At 45.7% G+C, this 19975-nt stretch overlaps 2 protein-coding genes across 4 annotated transcripts in view; both read right to left on the reverse strand.

Moving 5' to 3' along the window:
- CNGA3 (cyclic nucleotide gated channel subunit alpha 3) overlaps nucleotides 1-13147 on the reverse strand; it is a 28547-nt gene extending 15400 nt beyond the window's left edge. For 2 of the 3 annotated variants that reach the window (XM_077915134.1, XM_077915135.1), the window contains exons 1-3: nucleotides 13027-13145; nucleotides 4520-4633; nucleotides 2204-2383 (exon numbers count right to left, since the gene is read on the reverse strand). In XM_077915134.1, the coding sequence (XP_077771260.1) occupies nucleotides 2204-2383; nucleotides 4520-4633; nucleotides 13027-13112 (380 nt within the window). In that variant the 5' untranslated portion in view covers nucleotides 13113-13145. Of the gene's footprint in view, nucleotides 1-2203; nucleotides 2384-4519; nucleotides 4634-13026 lie in introns of all 3 variants that reach the window. The other variant, XM_077915133.1, reaches the window with a different exon arrangement.
- Nucleotides 13113-19975, reverse strand: part of VWA3B (von Willebrand factor A domain containing 3B) — a 247173-nt gene continuing 240310 nt past the window's right edge. The window contains exon 29 of the mRNA XM_077915129.1: nucleotides 13113-13145. Coding sequence (XP_077771255.1) covers nucleotides 13128-13145 — 18 coding nt within the window. The 3' untranslated portion in view covers nucleotides 13113-13127. The remainder of the gene's footprint in view (nucleotides 13146-19975) is intronic.

Here is a 19975-nt window from a genome sequence, read left to right on the forward strand (position 1 = left end):
AGGGGCACAGACGTGAAGCTGAGGGGCACCTGCCTTGGGGTGCACTTAGGTGATGCGGGCTGAGTGCCTTCAGAATGCACATACTCAGCAGCCCCAGCAACCTGCTCCCCTCACCTGCACAGGCAGGGCTCTCAGAAGCCACCCCCCCCACACACACACACCCCAACCCTCCTGCCGAAAACACAATCACAGCAGCCCACTTCCGACTTGCAGGGCCAAAAAATAGACCGTGGGCAGAACTGTCCCAGTTTTGAGGCTCTATCCTGCCCTAGGCCCTTGTCACTGCATTAATCTTAACACTTCCCGGTCTGCCATCCCTGATCTCTATGAGGATTGGGTAGAAAGCAGAGGCTGGTTTTGCACCCAAACTGCATGTTTATTTAAAGCCAAATCCCATGGTCCTTCATGGTGTTCTCTAGGCATTATCTCCTAGTGCTCAATTGCTAATACACGTGTTTTTGACACAGCTAGTTTAAGAAAGCCCGTTGGCCTCACAGCTGCCTGTCACCACTGCAGACCATTCACAGAAGACAGCCAGGACTGAAGCCAGTGGCTAGTGGTACTCCTGCCTGGCTCTCAGGGCACCTCTTCTATGATGCTGAACACCGAGCCAAATGCCATTCTGGTACTTCTGCTCACGCCTGCTCAAGTCTCCCTCTCATCATCCAGGATGTGGCTCTAACTCCTTGTTTGGGGGTTGGTTCTGATTATCGGAAAGTCCCCCAGGGAATTTCCTAACTCCTGTGAAATTGGAAAAGTGTTGCTCCTTGAGATGCAGTGGCCTGTGTTCACCACATTTCTGTGTCTGGGATCTCTTAAGGGCAAACCAGCAGAACAACCAAGACCTGTCTCTGCATATACTGCTATGCCAAAGAGATTCGCCTGGAAAATCCAAAGTCTTCCTCCCCCAGGAAGTCTCCCTGATTGATCAGCCATGATCCTGCACCATTGCATGCACCTGCCCACTCTGAACCCTTGGGTGAGTGACCAGGCATCTGAGGCATAGTAGGGACTTGGCCCTGATGGCTCAACCCTCTGCTCCCCTTGTCACATTGGGAAAAGGACAAAGAAGCCAATGTTCATCTTCATTAGGCTAAGGTTGTAGAGAAGATAATTTGATCAAGTTAGCAAAGGAAGGTTTTGCTTGCCTACCAGCAACTAAACCAGTCTGACTGGCTCGATAGCAAATCTCTCTCCCCACCTCCTCCTCCTCTATCTTTTCTTCTTCCTTATCTGTCATCCCTCCTTTCTTTCTGGCTCAGCAGACCTTTGGAGCTCCCTCTCAGTCTAGGATGCCTGACCCTGGGAACCTGGAATCTCCCTACACACATCCCCACCAGCACCCAGGCCCTCCGTGGTCCCTTCCCAAGCCCAGAAATCCCAATAGTTTGTGGTCCAAGCTCAGGTGAAAATGTGAGCCCAAGAATGCTAGGCCTTTACATCTCAGCCAGCAATTCTTAGGCCTTTCCCAGCAGGAAGACTAAATGTGGCTCTCCTAGAGTGGTTGCTAGCAAGAAATTTCCTTGAACTCTCATATTTTATCTTAAATATGCTCGTATATTTTGCAATCTACTGCAGAATCCAGAATAAACCTATAACACACACCTACACATATTTCCTCGGAGGCTTCATGACCTTCCCTTCCCAGGGGCCCTTGGATGCCTGTTTGAGACACACCTGAGCCCTTCCTTTGCTCATTTGACACAAAAAACACAGGATTTTCTCTAGCAATTATATAGGGATCATCTGTTCTGCAACAATTATGGTTGTTTCCACCTTTACATCTTGGTAAATCTTGGCATTACCTAGAGCATTCAGCCCAAAGATCTTTGTAACCCCTCTTTTCAGAAAGCAGATTCTGAGCAAGAAGCTTCCTGTTTGATGGAGAGAGATGGGTGAGGCCGGCATCCCCAGATGCATTTAAGAGCTCCAGTTCCATGGGGTGCTGGCAGAAATTCTGTGCAGGGTCAAATAAGGCTAGGACTCTGGTTAGGGGGTTCCTTCTCCTGCGGTCCTTCTTGGACTTGGGGCAGCAACTGTGAGAGCATGCAGTATTCCCCAACCACAGACACTTTCTTCAAATTATGGGTCATGAGACTGGTGCTCTGAGCCACCCACGCAGTGGATCTAAGCTGCAGGAGCAAAGAAGTGCTTCTTGTTCCACCCTACCTGGTGCGGGTGGCCCATCCATTTGGTTCCTTACCTTCTCCCCCTGTCTGGTGGCTCCTGGCTGCCCACATTTGACTGGGCATTGCTTTCTCGGCTGGACACCTCCTTGAGCTCGGCTCCACGGAAACGCTCCAGGAAGGAGTCTGGTCTCTGGGCCTCACGATTTAAGTGCCTGGTGGCCCATGCTCGCAGCGAGACGATCAGGCGAGATACCCTGGAAGGCCGTGGACAGGCAGCCGGTGCAGAAAGGAAAGAGATAGAAAGCCCTCTTTTCCAGGGCTGGGGCAGAAGCAGAGATGGCTGCCAGGACACAGGTCTTGGAGGTCCTGGGGGCCCTGGGCTTGGGTGTGCACCTCCCCTCTCCCTTCTCCTCCATCATCTGCAGCCTGAGACAGAGCTCTCTAGATAGGGGGCATCGTCTTCAGTATAACATTGCCCTTTTAACACTAGGACTTTGCCAAAGGCATGATCTTTCAAATGGGCATTAGCAGCTTCTCTGCTTATCATTCCTTTTGTAGAGCTCTTTGTTATGACTAGTAAGCATAGGAATAGGAAAAAAAAATAATTTGCAAATGGTGATCAAATTTAGAACAAGGTTAGAGGAACAAGTACCCAGGTACGACTTACATACGTTCTTTCCCTAACCCTTGTCTTATTGTGTTTGCTCCTCAGCCTTCTGCATAAGTTCCTTCTCCTGGAGCCAGACCTTGCTGGGGTCTCCAGCACCTGGAACTAGTTTGTCCCTGTCCCCAGAGCCTGTCTTAGCTTCAGCCTTCCCTCAGCTGTGCCTCCTGCCTTCCCTGTTTCTTCAAAAGGGGAATGAGAAGAGAACCTGAACTCTGTTTTCTTGGTTTCTGGTTGCCCTGACTTGGCACCTACAGTGCACGCCACTGTTTCCAATAAAATAAGTTCTGAGCAACCTAGAATGAGGTCATAAGCTGTCACGTGCCTTGACCCTAATCACATACATGGGCACTTTGCCTGAGAGAATCCATTAAAGCGAGAAGATGTTCCATGCACAGAGATGTTTACAGCTGCTGCTACAGACATATGTTGAAGTGCTTGCCCAGCTCAGCCACTCTGCTCTGGACACTCCTGCCACCCCCAATCTCCCTCTGCTGAGGGGCTGGAGCCGAGGTCACACTCCCGACTCCAGCTTCAGCTGACAGGCCCAGGAGAGTCACTCAAGCTTCTGAACTAAAAGCCATTCCAAGATGGGGTTGGGTATTTCAAATAGCAAATAGCAAAGCCTATTTTCAGCCTGTGCCTGGTGATATATGAACAGAGAAAGCCCAAAACAGAGATGTGCAGAAAAAAAAATCAGGAAGATCATGACACTCCAGGAGAAAATGAGAGGGAGAGGGCAGGTGCTTCCCCTGCTCCCCTGTCATGAGCCCCATTGGCTCCCTTTCCATGAGGTGGTCTGTCTGAGTTTGCACCAGCCTCCTGCCTCGGCCCTCCCCCAGGCCTTTCAATATGAGCTGGTTTGAAGGTGTCCTCTTCCTTGCTATCAATGAGACTTAAGACAACATTTTATTAGTAAGACAAAAGCACTGAAATCATGTAAATGTCCAGCAACAAGGGGCTAGTGAAATAAATATTCCTCCAATGCAAAACACAGAGAATAACTAGAAGAATTAATTTTTGCAACAATCTTAAGCAAAAACTGCAGAACACGTGACTATATAAAACTATAGCATTGGTTAAAAAAATTTGGTGGAAGGAAATAACAAGCCCCACATTTGTTGAGCACCTGTTGTGAATCAGCACCTGGCTCTGATGCAGCCCTCACGTTGTTCGAGGTGTCTCCAGATGAGATCTGGAAAGGTAAAATGACTTCTTCGAGGTGGCACGGCTCTTGAAGCTGGAGTGCAGACATCATCAGCTCAGAGCCTAGATAATCTTTCAAATCCTCCTGCAAGGACGTGTGCTCGGAAGCCTAGACATGCACCTGTGAGGGCCTGCTAGAGGCTGCCTCAGACGGCGCCACGGAGGTCCACCATGGGTCTCCTGCAGCCGGCTGGTCTTTTTTCTCAATTCTTTCTGGAACCCTTAGGGTTTGGCTTTTTTCTAAATTCTTCCAGACTTGAAAGCAAGTACCTCAATATCACTTTGTATGAAAGCAATTTCAGATAACAGTTTTTCTTAGGTTTTTCTCAGCTCAGGACACTTGACTTGAGAGGTTATTACTCAGTGATAGATTTCTGACTGCTCTTCTCCTGCCCCTTTCTTCCCCACGTCTTCAACCCCACCTCCACCACTGCTCCCCCATTTCTTCCTGAGACTCAGCTCCCTTCCTCCTGCCTCAGCTTCCCTCTTCCCAAGGTGAGTGCTGAGCCTGCTTGGTTACCTGGCCTGCCCCTGGCTGGTGTAGGAGCTTTGCCTGGACTCAGCCTGTCCTCTGGTCTCCATGGCGATCTCCTGCTGCAGTTCTGACGAAGTCTCCTCGCCCCGCGAGTGGACCCTAGGAAATCAAATATGCAGCAGGCTAAATTGATTTCAAGCTCATCCCCTCCTGGACACACTCAGGGATGAGATGGCCAGATGTCCCGCTTAATGAGGAAAGCCGCCAGCACCGGTCTTCACTCTGTCCATGCACCAGCAGGATCCAGCAGATCCTGCTTTTAGGATAAACGTGGCCTTTCCTCTCCAGCGAGCCTGACAGAGGAAGGTAGCCCATCCAGCTACTTGCTGCCCTTGGACTTAAGGAGGCAGGCCAGCAGCACATGCTCCCCATCAGAGCTTGGAGTGGGGTGGCCTGGTGCCCGCCAGCGGGAGCCACGGCAGCTGTTTCTACCCAGGGATTCCAGAACAAGGATTCTGGTTCAAACACATGTCTGCATAGTGAGATCTATCTGCTAAGGCCAGACCGCATGTACGCCACAATCACACTCCCGGAGAAGTTATTTGTGTGCCTGTCCGGCGGCCCTCCCAGGAGCCCAGTTCGTATGTGGTTAAGAGTGTCCTGGAATATCGTATGGCATTGGCCTAGCCCTCCATGTGCATTTGTATACAGCTTTTGCATGAAAATTCATTTCCCCTGTGCCCTCGTGTCAAACCCTAACTTCCGTCCCCTGCAGTGCCAGTGACCTCACCTGTGCAGCGCAGGGCGAAAAGCATGAGCACACATAGAACCGATGCCCACAATTCAGTACGAGCACCAGTCACACCAGCAGAGCCTTGGTGTTTGTCAAACTGCCTGGAATAAGACCAATGTGTTTGGACATATTTTCCTTTCGTTCCCTGTCTTTTAAAATCTCCCAGGGCTGAAATTTGATCAGCCTGATTAAAAGCCATCCAGGCATTGGCCCCTAGGGATTTACACTTCATTCTATGAGTCTTGAAGAGCCCAGGCAGGACAAATTAATTCCATCACGTGACCTATTCCAACCTAATCAGCCTTCTTAACAAGGTGGCAACACAGTTGAGGAAGTAAGCAATAATTAATGTCAGGAAAAGGCTCTCTTTCTCTCTCTCTCTCTCTCTCTCTCTCTCTCTCTCTCTCTCTCTCTCCTCAGTGAGGGATTAGAAGGCAGAGTCCTGCATCCCAGCCGCTGATCTGCTGACTCCTCTTTGTACGACATCCTGGCCATCTCCAGCCGCAGGGCACTCGCTACTGTCCCACGGCCCACATGGGCCATCTTTGTAGCAGGTTCTTCCCTCCCTCAGCTTCCTCAGACCAAGGCTAATCTAATTTTTTTTGGTGCTGGAACCAGAGTCAGGCCACCTCATCTTCTATATGACCACCTTTGTGTAGCTGGGACATGGAAGGGACACCTCTCACACCCATGCCACATCTGTTTTTCCAGGCTGGAACCCCCTAGCTTACCCGGCCACGCCTCATCAGATTCAAGGCTCTTCCCCATCATGGTCATGCTCCTGTGAGCAGATTCCTGCATTCCCACCTGACTGGGCTTGGAGACCGAGGCCACTCTGCTGTTCCTGGACTCTAAGCCAGAGGTCATTGTAGGTTTGTGAGTTTGTGTGCTCATCAGCCAAAACCCAGTCTTGGAACATGGTTTGCGGCTAAGCCAGAAGATCCTATCTTATGCATGTACAATTGATTTGTTGGAAGTCAGTATTAGACCTTTCCATTTATCTGAGTCCCTGGTGGATGTTTTGGGGCCCTTGGTATGCAGTGGTGCCATACTAGCCTTTCCTCCCAACTCCATCTCATTCACATGCAATCATAGGCATATGCCATTTATTGACTGTTTACTGTATGCCAGCCACATTGATCTTGTCATTTAATCCACATAACCACTCTATAAGAGAGAAAACTGGAGTTCAGAGAGGTTAAATAATTTCCCCAAGACCATACAGCCAAGTGGCAAAGCTGATATTTGAATGTCATTCCATCCCGTGTCAGAGCCTGCTCTCACCCACTCCATGAAGCAACTCCCTGTATTTTCACATATGGCACTGGTCAAAGCAAAATTTAATAGGACATGGCTGAGGACTGAGCCCTGTGGCATGCCACTAGAGACATGGCTCTGGTCCACCGGGCTATACTATTTGGGCATGGCTCTTTATTTTCAAGCCATCTAATTGAATTGGCCCTCTCTACCCTTAAAAGACCACTCACATTTTGTCCTTAGACATATGAGAAACCTTGTCAGAGGTCCTGCTGCAGCTAGGAAGCTCTGATCCCCTTGCCTTTCTAATAATCTGCATACTAGGAAGGTGGAATGCACATTCCAAGGCACCAGGGTCATTCCTAGAAGAGGGAGCAGTGGGACAAGTGAGTGAGTCCATATCTCTAGTCCCTGGATGCTAGCAGCTGGCATCTGGTAGGGTTAGGGCTGCAACAACCAAACACTGGGCTGCAGCTCCATCAGGGTATGTGTGCCCGGAAGACATGGAGGCAATCCCAAGGGTGAAAGTGTTCTTTCCCCACCAGCAGTTCCTCAGGGAGCTCTGGGCACCAAGAAGTCGGCCCAGCATTCCTGCCTTGTCTGTGCTCTGTTAATTACGTGAGGGCACATCCTGAGATCAGATTTATTTGCATTAGTAGCAAAGGAATCAATGACATCAAAGCTGATGAGCATGTGAGGAGGGCAAAACCCACCTCAGACTCCAAAGCAGCTCCAAAGCAGCACTGTTACTGGTGGTGATGAGGGCTGGCATGTGGGGGCTAGGACACTCACCTGAAGGACAGGCAGCAGAGTGGGGAGCCAGGAGGCCTGGGTTCAAATCCCTACCCTAACATCTATTAGCTAGGTGTTCTGTGAGTTTGTCACTTACCCTCCCTGAAGGTTTTTTTTTTTTAAGGTTTTATTTATATATTCATGAGAGACACACAGAAAAAGGCAGAAACATAGGCAGAGGGAGAAGCAGGATCCTAGTGGAAGCCCAATGTGGGACTCGATCCCAGGACCCAGGAATGACGACCTGACCCAAAGGCAGACGCTCAACCAGTGAGCCACCCAAGTGCCCTACCCTCCCTGAAGTTTTATAGTCTTCAAAAAGGAACTAAAGGAATAATTGGTGATTTCATTTCAACTTAAGCATTGTTCAAACAGCCAAGTCCAGAAAAGGCATAGTTAGCCATGAAGAATAGGGACCCAAAGGGGCCTTTCTTTTCAACGCATCTTGCCACTTGTTTCTGATGCTTGAAATTCTCTGATGTCTCCTAGCTCCTGAGGCTCTACCCTTGTTAAGTGCGTGGGGGTATTTAGATAGTAAACCCAATTAGTTACTCCTCAGAGACATGGATTTTATGAAGCAGATGGAAGAGGAGATGGGAAGAGAGAAGAACCAGATGTCTGAGGTGACACTTTGAGTCCCCAGGGACACACAGGTACGGAATAAAGGGAGTACCTTCTGGCAACCAAAGTAGGAATAGGGATCCAGAATCTTCCAGAGAAATAGAGAGGCAGGAGAAACTGGGGGCCAGGCCCTGTCCTGCCAAGAGCTGGCGGAGGGGCCGGGGGCAAGGACCTGACGGGGACTTCTCTGTTAAAAACAAAACAAAACAAAACAAAACAAAACAAAACAAAACAAAACAAAACAAAACAATGAACTGATCAGGCCAGGACAACCCCGAAGCTGCCCTTCCACTTGCCAACTCCGACTGTCGGTGGTGACGACAGAGATGACGCCTGTGCAGGAAGGAGTTCTGTGAAGGCGGTAATTAGCAGGAACAAGAGCAACCAGCACAGCACAATGGTGTGACTGTTTCCAAAGACAAGGTAATTTCAACTTGTGAAAATTGTTCATCTTCTAAGTTTTCTTACAAAGAGGAACCTCATGTCTGTGAGGTAAAGGTTTCCCCTGTCACTGGGAGAAGACAGGGGTGCTCATCAGAACTGCAGCTTGTCATTAGCTTTGCACTTTGTGGAGCACCCGGTGACTTTGGGGACGTAAACAAACCTTGGAGAACACGGTGGAGAAGATGATCCCTTGTCTTTCCCTCCTCTCAAGCCCTGAGGAACTTGAATGACCGATATACACTGCCATTGGCCACATGTGACCAGGGAACTGAAGTGAGTGCACTTTTGTCTTTGGTCCTGGGGTAGCAGGCTGAAAATGGCTTTCTTTGGTGATAATTGCTTTGGGCTCTGCTCAGAGAGCAGCACGAAGAAGGCTTCTCTTCTGTAGGATACAAACCCCTGTGCCCCAAAGCTCACCTAAAATAGCTACACCAGGAGATTGATCTGAGATTTGAGGTACCCTCGGTCCTTGCTGCACTCCTCCGTAGCAGATTCTGAAGTCTTTCCCTACTGCATTATCTTTTCAAATATGCCGACAGCTCTTAAATAATCAAGTCAACTAAACAGATCTAAATAGAAAAGAAAAATTCAAGACATTTTTATTTCTGGTATTTCCAGCATTTTGACTTTTTTGGTTCAAATGACATGTTTTTATCCTTCCTTATGGCTTGTCACTAGGAAAGTGATCCCAATAATTTAAAAGGAGAAACAGAAACCTGGCTTTCCAATTTGGTGAAAGATTTGGGGGACATGGTGTCTCAGGGGATGGGGACATGATCTCTCCTCCCTCCTAGGGGCATTCAGCAAAGGGTCACAGTGACACACAGATTCTCAGCATAGCTTCTTAATATCATCAAGGACAAAGAATGATTAATATTTAAGGACAAACATTCACAATTATTTCTCCCATAAGCTTTCTAAAAAGATTTGAATTTTGTGTTTTATTATTTTTGAAAAGTTTAATCTCTACATCCAGTGTGGGCCTCGAACTCACAACCCTGAGATCAAGAGTCACAAGCTCTACCAACTGAGCCAGCCAGGTGTCTCAAAAAGGATTTGAATTTTAAATTAAAGATCTATAGTTTGTTGAAAACTGTTTCCTCCCTAAAAGTAGTGATTTGAAACTTTAAAATTCTTATGTATATGTGCCAGAGTCCCTTGTTCAAACGGATCTTATAGAGAAAACTAGTCTGTCAGCCTTTAGATGCTGGGCTGTGCTGGGAAGCAGAAGAGGGGCCTGGACCCCACCTCTGGCCCAAGGCTGTTCCACCCTCAGCCTGTACATGCATGCTCAATCCTTGGTAACACCAAGGAACCCATTCTAGAAACTTCCATCTATTAATACAGTCCTGCTTCCATAACATAAAGCAAACATCTCTCTCATGAAGGAAGCATTCTTTCTCTCTCTCCTTTTGCAATCTCCACAGCATCTATATGGATTCTGTATTAATCTATCAACAAGCTTTTTCCACGGGAGAGGTTGGGCAACCAAGTGAGGCTTAATGAGACTGGACTAGTAGTCAGGCTGAGAAAGTATGACTTGGTCACAGGCAGGAAATGGCCAGATCCAGATGTCAGGATAGCTGGAGCTCTCTGAGGTCAGAGGAGGAGAAGGCTTCCAGCCTGGAACACCAGGGAAGCTCCCACGGGATGTGGAATCGTTTCCAAGACTGACAGAGCACTGACTGAGCACTTCCTACGCAGCAGGGACTGTGCCAAGAGCTTTCACCTGTTTTAACCTCACCACAGCCCTACGAGGTCAGGACTAGTCCATTTTTCAGATGAGGAAACTGCAGTTTGGAGCAGTTGCACAACTTTCCAGAGCTGGTCAGTGGCAGAGCCAATGTTCAAACTCACCCAGCCTGACTCTGAGCCTCTTAGTCACCATGCTGGTTGGGGGTGGGGGATGGAAGGAGACTGAAGGGCTATTTCCCATCCATGAAGATGGCAGATAGAATTATCGAGGGGTATCAATTCAGAGCCCTGACTGTGTGGCTGACTGACCCTCCGAGTGTGCATGAACCCAGCATGAGCTCACAGAGAGTCTCTTGGAATCCAGCAGTCCATCACTGGGATCTGTGTGGCTTCCACTGATCGAGCTAGCCATTTATTTTGTAAAGGGTAATCTTCCAGGAGACTCAGTGAGCTCTCTTGAATAGCCCACATGCCGGACTGGGCTTGTAGGCTGCTGGCTGAGGCCGAGCCAAGATGAAAAGGACAGAGCTGGGCCACAATGGTACCTGGTCAAGTAGGCATTCTGGGCAGGAGCCCCGGCCCTCTAACCAGGCCTGCCTTTTCTTGAGTATCTAACTGTAAAGAGCCAAACTAAGACCCTGTTGTTCTCAGTCCCAAGGAGTCTGGAAGCTCTATGAGATGCTCGGATTATATCCCACTCAACACAAAAGGAGCAATGGGGCAAATGAGGCACCATTTTGCTTCAAACTCCCCCTGATCCTAACAGCCTCTCTCCTTCTCCCACTGGGCCCAGGTCCCAGGAGCCCAATGCTGCCCAGGGAGCTTGACTTTACTGCTTGTCACATGTATAGACCTTCCTCCCCCTCCACAAAATCTTCTTTGAATACCCTGCCCCAAGAGGTTTATTAGCACAGGTGTGAAAAAGAAGCTATTAATGCATACCAAAGTCACAATGCACAGATGGCTGTCCTAAGAGTGTTCTTTTTCTCTTTTAAATTAGGGGCAATGACTTAACCTAAAGGAATAAGTCCCCAGTGGTGGGACAATGGTATATTGACAGTCGGCCAATTAGGAGGGAGAAATTTGAATAGAGTGAGAATTTCGGATGGTCCTGAGTCACATCAAAATTCCTGGGGCGGGCAGCCTGGGTGACTCAGCAGTTTAGTGCCACCTTCAGCCCAGGGCATGATCCTGGAGTCCCGGGATTGAGTCCCACATGGGGCTCCCTGCGTGAAGCCTGCTTCTCCCTCTGCCTATGTCTCTGCTTCTCTCTCTCTCTCTCTGTCTCATGAATAAATAAATAAATAAAATCTTTAAGGAAAAATTCCTGGGGCCCCAGCACCCTGTTAAAATAATTGGAACCAATAAATATCTGTTGGGATGCTTTGAGATATTCCTCTCTTTGCTTGAATCTCCAAAGGTGGGGTCCTAGGACTACATAAGTTTGTGATGATAGGGACTCAATCTCTTTGGAAATGATTGTCCATTACTCATGAGCAGAATTAGCTAAGGAGTGGGACCAAGAATCTAGACAGAGGGGCACCTGGGTGGCTTAGTGGTTGACCATCTGCCTTTGGCTCAGGTCATAATATCCCAGGGCCCTAGGATCAAGTCTTGCATCAGCTCCCCACAGAGAGTTTGCTTCTCCCTCTGCCTATGTCTTTGCCTCTCTCTCTGTGTATCCCATAAATGAATAAATAAATAAATAAATAAATAAATAAATAAATAAATAAAATCTTTAAAAAAATAATTTAGACAAAAAAAATGTGCATCTGAGAGAGGAAGTGATATACATTGGTAACTGAGCAGAAATGGTGGATGAGGGCCCAGTACCAGGGAAGTGAGAACCAAGAGACTGTCATTGCAGTTTGTTGTCATTGGATAATATGTAGTTATCATGGGAGGGAGAAGTTTTTATGGGAGCAAGAAGTTTTCAGTGTTATATATATAGGCCAACAATAACATAAATATTGGAAATAAGGTTTCTCATGGTTCAACTTAAGCAACCCACTGAGAATTTAAGGAACATAAAAATGTAAGTCCATTTGCATCAAAAAGATACACTCCCACTTCCTCACTATTGTGCCAGGAGCTTGGAAAAGATGCTGCTCTATTTTGCAGTTGAAGAAACTGAGGCATGGAGAAATTAAGTAGGTTTTACCCAGTTTACTGTAAACTATGAACAGGGCTAGAAGTAGAACTCAAGCCCCAGATTTCTCTATGGCTGCCTGTGTGGGGATGTCATTGATGGGGCTAATGGCTTCATTGGCAAGGCATGGCCCACTCCCTGCAGACCATGAACACAGCATGAATCCTGACCTTCCGCTGGAAGCAAGGGACAAGACATCTGATTCATATTCCATCCCTAGCACTGAGGATAATGGCTGGTGCAGAGAGTCCAATGAATGTCTGTTGTGTTCATAAGAAAGTATGGCAGTTTAGAAAAATTTTTACAGTAAAATTATATGCTGCATTTGAATCTTCATTTTTTAAAAGATTTTTTATTTATTTATTTTTGAGAGAGAGAGAGAGAGAGAGAGAAAAAGAGAGATATTGAGATAAGTGCCTGAGTGGAGGGAAAGACAGAGGGAGAAGCAGACTCCCCACTGAGCAGGGATTCCCCAATGTGGGGCGCAATCCCAGGACTCTGAGATCATGACCTGAGCCAAAGGCAGACGCTTGACTGACTGAGCCTCTAGGTGCCCTGAGTCTTCATTTTGTTACATTACCTTTTGAGCTTCATTTTCCACCTCTCTAAAATGAGAATAAAAACTACTTCAGTGGGTTTGTGAGGCTTAAGTGAGATGGCTTAAGTCAGAAGGAGCACTGCGAATAGTAAGCACCCTCCAATCTGTGGTTGGCCACAGGCTAAGGCATTCTTTACTCCACATTCTAGATCAGCTATGGGAATAACTCATTTTAAGGGCATAAAATGAAAAGCCTGTCTTACCTGCTGAGGCCATTTTCAACGTGGTCGAGATCTCTGTCCATGGTCCTTACCACAGGGTGGGAGACTTGGGTGTTAATCTTGGCCATCTTGTTTTGTCAAGTTCAGTCCCAAGGTGGTTGCTGAAACATGAACACAAAGCAGATCACATCAGGACAGGGAAGCAGCTGCAAACCCAGCTCAATTTTGGTCGGTGCTATTTCCCCAGGCAAGCCTTGGCACACACATACCCTCTTCCATTTCTCCCATAGTTCCAGCTACATTGCACTTTAATTGGGTATCTTTGAGGTCTTCTTCCCAGCCTGAAGCACAAACAAGGTCTTTCACTCCTCTGTGTATGCTGTGATACTGAAGAGCTGCTCAAAGCTAAATGCTGATCCAGCCAATGAATGAATGATTGGCCAAGTTGATATTTGATTTAAGAAAGTTAAATCCTCATGATTCTGTGGAATGCTGTGATGTTCCTCTTGTCTTTCATTTTAAGATTTTTAAGATTTTTTTTATTTATTTGAGAGAGAGAGTTAGAGAGAGAGAAAGATCAGAGGGAGGGACAGGGGGAGAAGCAGACTCTCCACTGAGCAGAGCCTGATGTGGGGCTCGATCCCAGGACCCCAGGATCATGACCTGAGATGAAGGCAGATGCTTTACCAACTGAGCCACTCAAGTGCCCTGGTTTTCTCATTTACTTATTTTTATCACTTAGTTTTCATATATTTTAGTAGCTACCCAAATAGCATTTTAAAACAAAGCATAAAAAAAATAAAAAAAATAAAAAAATAAAACAAAGCATAAAATCAAACAATACTTGACATTCATAAAACCTTTACAATGTGATGTTATCCTCAAATATACTTCATCTCATTTAATCTGCATAATAACCTCATCAGATATTTACAATTTTTATCCCCATTTAAAGATGACTAAATTGAGACTCAGAGATATTAAGCATCATGATCAAGCAAAGAAATAGGTAAAACCTGTTGATGGCATGATCCTGGTGCTAGAAATCAGACCATGAATACTCTCCCTTCAGCAGACAATGAAAGGTGCCCCTATTATTGATGAGAAAAGAAAGCTGATGTGAGCACAGGGCTGATGTGATGAACACAAAACTTGGCCAGTTCCCTTATTCTTGATCAAAAGAATCAAAGGATTCTTGTCTCAGTAGAGACAACTCCAGAGAAAGTGATTTCGAGAAATAGTCCAGTGACACACTCCAAGACTAAATTAATTCCATATCCAAAGGAAGGACAATGAAAGGAGCCTAGAATACTGTGCCAAAGCATGGATATAGTCCTGCTCACCACAGTCAACCTACTGTGAGTTTACTCGGAGGGCAATTGTCGGTACAGTGGTCTTGGTTCATCTCTGATGTTTGAGAATTAAGTCTGTGATTTAAATTTTATACTTTTCCCAATAGATCAAAAATTGTTTTGGTTTTTAAAAACTATTCACTTATATAACAGCGAGTTTCTGGTTGATTGCAGGAGATACAAAGAACTATAAGATGAAGACTGTTCTCAAGGGTCTTATAGTCTAGTAGGACAGATGATGTATACCAGAGGGTCCTCCAGGCTGCGTTAAGGAGCTTGAGTTTTACCCTGAGCTCAGCAGGGATGTAGTCAGATATGCAAAGGCCATTCTGGATGCACTGAGGAGGACATATTCAGGGAATATGAGTTGATGGGAGATGAGCAGATACTGCTGCAGTATCTCGAGAGAGAGAGTATAGTTGCCTGAATAGATTTGTGGTAATGAATCAGATAAATTAAAAAACTACCAAATGGATATAATCACTGGGACATGGTAATTAATCAAGTATAAAAGGTGATGAGGAGGGAGGTGCTGAGCATGATGCATGACTGCTGGTCTAGGGCATTGATGGTCTTGTACACTGAGGCATGGATCCAGGGGGAGGAAGCAGGCTTGAGAAAGAGAATGATTCTAGTTTGAGGCGTCTATGGAAACTTTAGAGCTAATATAGGAAATAAATGTCTTCCATTAAAAGCAATAAGCCAAGGGCAGCCCGGATGGCTCAGTGGTTTAGCTCTGCCTTCAGCCCAGGGCATGATCCTGGAGACCCAGGATCAAGTTCCGCCTCGGGCTCCCTGCATGGAGCCTGCTTCTCTCGCTGCCTGTGTCTCTGCGCCTCTCTCTCTCTCTCTCTCTCTCTCTCTCTGTGTATTGTGTACCTCATGAATAAATAAATATTTTTTTAAAAACCTCAGCTGAGGTGAATATTTTTTAAAAAAGCAACAAGCCAATTTGAAATTGTTCATCCAATGCTTTTTTTTTTTTAAGAAAAAGATTTTATTTATTTATTCATGAGAAACACACAGAGAGTGTTTCTCTCTCCTGCGGGGAGCCCGATGTGGGACTTGATCCCAGCACCCTAGGATCACAACCTAAGCTGAAGGTAGACACTTAACCACAGAGCCACCCAGTTGCCCCTTTCCAATGCTTTTTTATTGAGCACTTACTATATGTGAGACACTATGCAAAGAGCTAGGGTTTTACAGAGAAGGATATACATCTCTGACCTCAAGGAGCTTACAATCCAGTGGAATCTAGAGCAAGTCTTAAAAAAGCTTTGGGACTCTGCAGGAAATCTATTAAATTATTCTTTTTGTACATTTCCAGGAAAATTGCATCAGGGAAAGTTCATTGCTCCAGCCTGTGTCCCTTCCCTCAGCCATCCCCAGGTGTACAAACCCTGGCTTCAGATGCTATTGTATGGAGGCAGCACTTCTGGGGTCCTTATTGAGGGCTACTATATGCCAAAAACAGGGTAGGTGCTCATGTAATACTGCTCCTTTAACTCACAAATAGCCTCCCCTTTCCTTCCCTTTTACAAGTGGAGAAGCAGGTACATAATTTCCATAATGTTCCTTATAGCCTGAGCCAGGATTGACAAAGTTCTCTCTGACTCCAGAACCTGATAGTATAAAGTTAATGGGTGACAAAGAACTGGCATTGCCTTTTGGCCTGGGCAAGAGAGGTCTCTGCTTAGGATCCCAGGCTTTAAAGGACTCTACTCTGAGTTTCTTCTAGCCATAAGGCCAAGGGGACTTGTCCATCCACAATCTTGCCCCCTGCTGTAGTCTATGCTCTGGATGCCCAAGACTCCCACATTTTGTGCTCAGGAGACTCTGAGCTGATTCTAGGGCCTTGTGGGCCTCTTATCGCGTCTGTTCGCCTGAGACAGGCATCAGTGTGCACTCCCCTAGAGCTCCAAGTGGCCAAGGAGCAGCTGTTTGGAGGGAAGGGATGTGGACCTCAGAGATGCAGGCAGCATGTCCACAGGCATGTGTGAAAGACCCCTTGTGACATGGGGTGGACTCAGAGCTGGGCAGAGAAGGAGGCAGACCATGGCTGGGAGACCAGAGATCAAATCTCCCCCTGCACTATGTTCTGAGGCTGAACTCGAAGGGGCTTGAGAGATCGTTATTTGAATCTGGCCTTCTAGTCATTGTGAAAGTGATTCGTCAAGATAGGAGGATAGGGCATGTTTGAATAGACATTGTACTAGTTTGGTCTCTGTCACAGTCATCTCTGGGTCTCTAACCTCATATCCTTCCTGCCCTTCTATCAGTCCAGCTGTTGCTATGGAAACCAGTTGCAGGTGGGGTGACCCAGCAGAACCTTGCCTCAGCTACACCATGGATTGTTCACCTTTCCTGGGGCTTCCCTGCTTCCCCCAGAGAACATATGCTAGGATGCTTGTGCCATTCTGATACATGTACAAACCTAGAAGTGCTAAAGAGGTAACTCCCCCTTTGGGCAACTTTTGACTACCAGAACTCAGGAACCGGCAGTAAATATTCCCATCTTCTATTACTCAGGAAGAAAATTCAGTGGTACTCTACGTGGCTGTTTGGAGATGCCCTTGAAGGATCAAGCCAGTTGCTCAGAGTGGTTGATCAGTTGATAAAGTACACTTGGGGTGGCTTTCCCTTCTTGTGTTATTGTCTCTTTTAAGACCCTCACTTCTCTTCCTTGGAATCACTCCTCAATCACTCCCTGGCATGTCCTTGTCCAAGGTTCTAGGTTTTTTGTTTGTTTGTTTTGGTGGGAGGTAATTACCTTAGCTAAGAGAATATTTTTTAGATATTTAGACAAATGGTACAATGGTATGTGGGTTATGTGTACTCCTGACTTGGGCCCCTAACAGGTAGGACAAGGCAAAATGTGTGTGATTAAAGAGAAATGTTAAAGATAAGTCATAAGATCTCTTTCCCTCAATTGTTGATAAACCTCATAATCGTTGTCTTTTTTAAAAAAATTACCTTTAAAAATCAGGATCCAAACTAGGTCCACATATTCTGATTGGCTGACTGGCATTTTAAAATCTAAAGTGTTTTTTTTTTTTTTTAGATTGATTTATTTTAGGGAGAGAAAGTGCTTGTGCATGGAGGGGCAGGGGGGAAGGGGCAGAGGGAGAGAATCTTCAAGAGGACCACCCTCCAACTCTGAGCAGGAGCCCAGTGGTGGTGGGGGTGGGGCTTGATCTCACAACCCAAGAGATCATGACCTGAGCCAAAACCAAAACCAAGAGGCAGATGCTTAATCAGCTAAGTGACCCAGGTACCCCTAATCAAAAGTTTTGATGCATTTCTCTTCTTTCTCTTTATAGAAGAAACAATTGTACTCCAGAGTTTCCTATAGTATGGATTTTTGCCAAATTCCAAATTGATGATGTTTTTTGTAAATTGGTAGTTGTACTCAGAGGTTTGGTCAAGCGTGGGTTCAAAAAAAAATTTTTTTTTTTTGCGAGAACATTTCGCAGCCATTGATAATCATTGCCTGGACCTACCATTTCATTACAAGTTGCAAATTGGTGATGTTCTATCATTTCTTCTCTACCACTTAGCTGCTATATTCTTAAAGAAAATTTTATTATTTGGCTCTTCAGTGGTACATTGGCTCTTCAGTTCATACAGGAAAGGTAGGATAAAACATTTTTTTCCTCTTATTTACCAGTTTTTAAGTCCTGACAGCCTCGGTGATTCCCCAACTGCCCTATGAATTTTCACATTTCCTGGCCCAGACAAACTCTGGGAGAACTCACAAATGAGATTGCGAAATTACAGTCAATGATCCTGAGGCGGCTGTTGAAAATGCTGTTGAAAATGAAACTTGCCATCCAGGCAGGCCCCCTGGAGTGTAAGGCACTTGCATATCTATTACTCATTAATCCTCAAGAGCCCCAAGAGGTAATAGTGATGCCGATTTTGCAGGCTTGGGTCTGTCTGACCCTAAAGTCCATGGTTTGTTTTGATTATCACACCCGCTGCAGGAGATTAGAAATGCAGGAGATTAGATTATAATTTTAATTTTCAAGCACAGGAAGAAGATATATCCTGCCAACTACGAGGGTGACCTTGAAGTGGATCCTAGGCGTGAGTCTAAGAGTGGTTTATGAGCATCTTTCAAATGAATGTGAATTTTCTAGAGCTCAACTGGGGAACTAACAGCACATCATTTCAGACAATTCCCATTTTCCTTGCAGTATTACTAAATCCAGCATGCTTTCTCCCCCCTGCCTCCACCCTCAAACACACTTGGCATGGTGCTTGGCCCTGAAAATTACGAAGGTGAGGAAGATAGGTCTCTGTCTTTGAAATCACACAACTGTGTGAGGGAAACAGGAATGGAAATGGGGGTGGGGAGAGTGTGGGGGGTGTAGGGTGCAGAGGTGCTGAAATAGATGTAGGGGTGTGGTGGGGAGCAAAGTGGAAGGGGAAGACACTAATTCTGCCTCAGAGGCCAAGGAGGTCTGAGGAGGCTTCTCAGGTGATCACAATATTTATTTGACATTATTCAACATTTACCATGTGTTAGCCATTGTGCTATGCACCTTAAAGGAGTTCATTGTGATTTTTGTGCTCTAGTGCATATCTTTAACTTTCTCCATTGATCTTGGCTTGGACACCAGTAGGCCAGGAATCTAACACAGCTCACCTGCACTCCAGTTATTCTCATACTTTTCTCATTTCTTTATTAACTCCAAAAGACTTGAAGACAAGAACTATTTCCTTTTACTTAAAAAATATTTTATCCTCTTAAACACCAGTGTATATACACATGGTGGGTAATAAAAAGGGGGTGGCATAAATGGAGGAGGAATAGGTGAGTAATTGCAATGATGATACTAATAACAACAGTATATTTACTCTCTGCCTGGTATTGTTCCAATAACTTTAAATGTGTATTAACTCATTTGATTCTCACAATGCTCCATGAATGAGTCACACTGAACATTTCTATCTTACTTAAACATGGATGGAACTTTATAAGGGAGAGAGCAAGTAAGCAACAAAGGAAGTCAAACATGTAAATCTCTTTCTTCTAAACTAAAATGTGCTTCTGGAAAAAAATCTTCGTCCCTTCTTATGATGACTAGTTCTTCATACTAAAAAAATATTGTTTATGTTCTGTCCTTTTCTCTTCATACTAAAAAAATATTGTCCATGCTCTGTCCTTTTGTCTTTAAGACAAGACTTAAACATGAAAAACCAGTCCTGGCTCGGTTTGTGTCATTTGAAACATTATCATTTTCCAATCCCTAAATGTAGCTGAGACAATAAAGGGGTGCCAAGAGCCCAAAATGCATACTCTTCTGACCCACTGCAGGACTTTCTGATTATCATTGTTTTAGGTTATGACTCCTATATGGCCAGCAGCTAGCTGTCAGGTCCCATTAGTGAGGCACCATCCATTTTCTCTCTGGGTTTCATCCATTTCAGTTCTCTACAACTCAACTTTCTCAGCATCATTCTGGGCAAAAGCACTCAGCAAATTCTCAGTAAATGTGAGGTTGGACAGCCTTGCTTTGTCAAATTAAACTCCAAAGAGAAGTCAATAACTCCCACATGGTCTACATGCCTTGGAACTTTTTTTTAAAGTACATTTCAAATTGTCTTTCCCTTCTTTCCCTATCCAATCTGGAAAC

The sequence above is a fragment of the Canis aureus genome, chromosome 11, assembly GCF_053574225.1.
Source record: "Canis aureus isolate CA01 chromosome 11, VMU_Caureus_v.1.0, whole genome shotgun sequence".
Classification (NCBI taxonomy): Eukaryota; Metazoa; Chordata; class Mammalia; order Carnivora; family Canidae; genus Canis; species Canis aureus.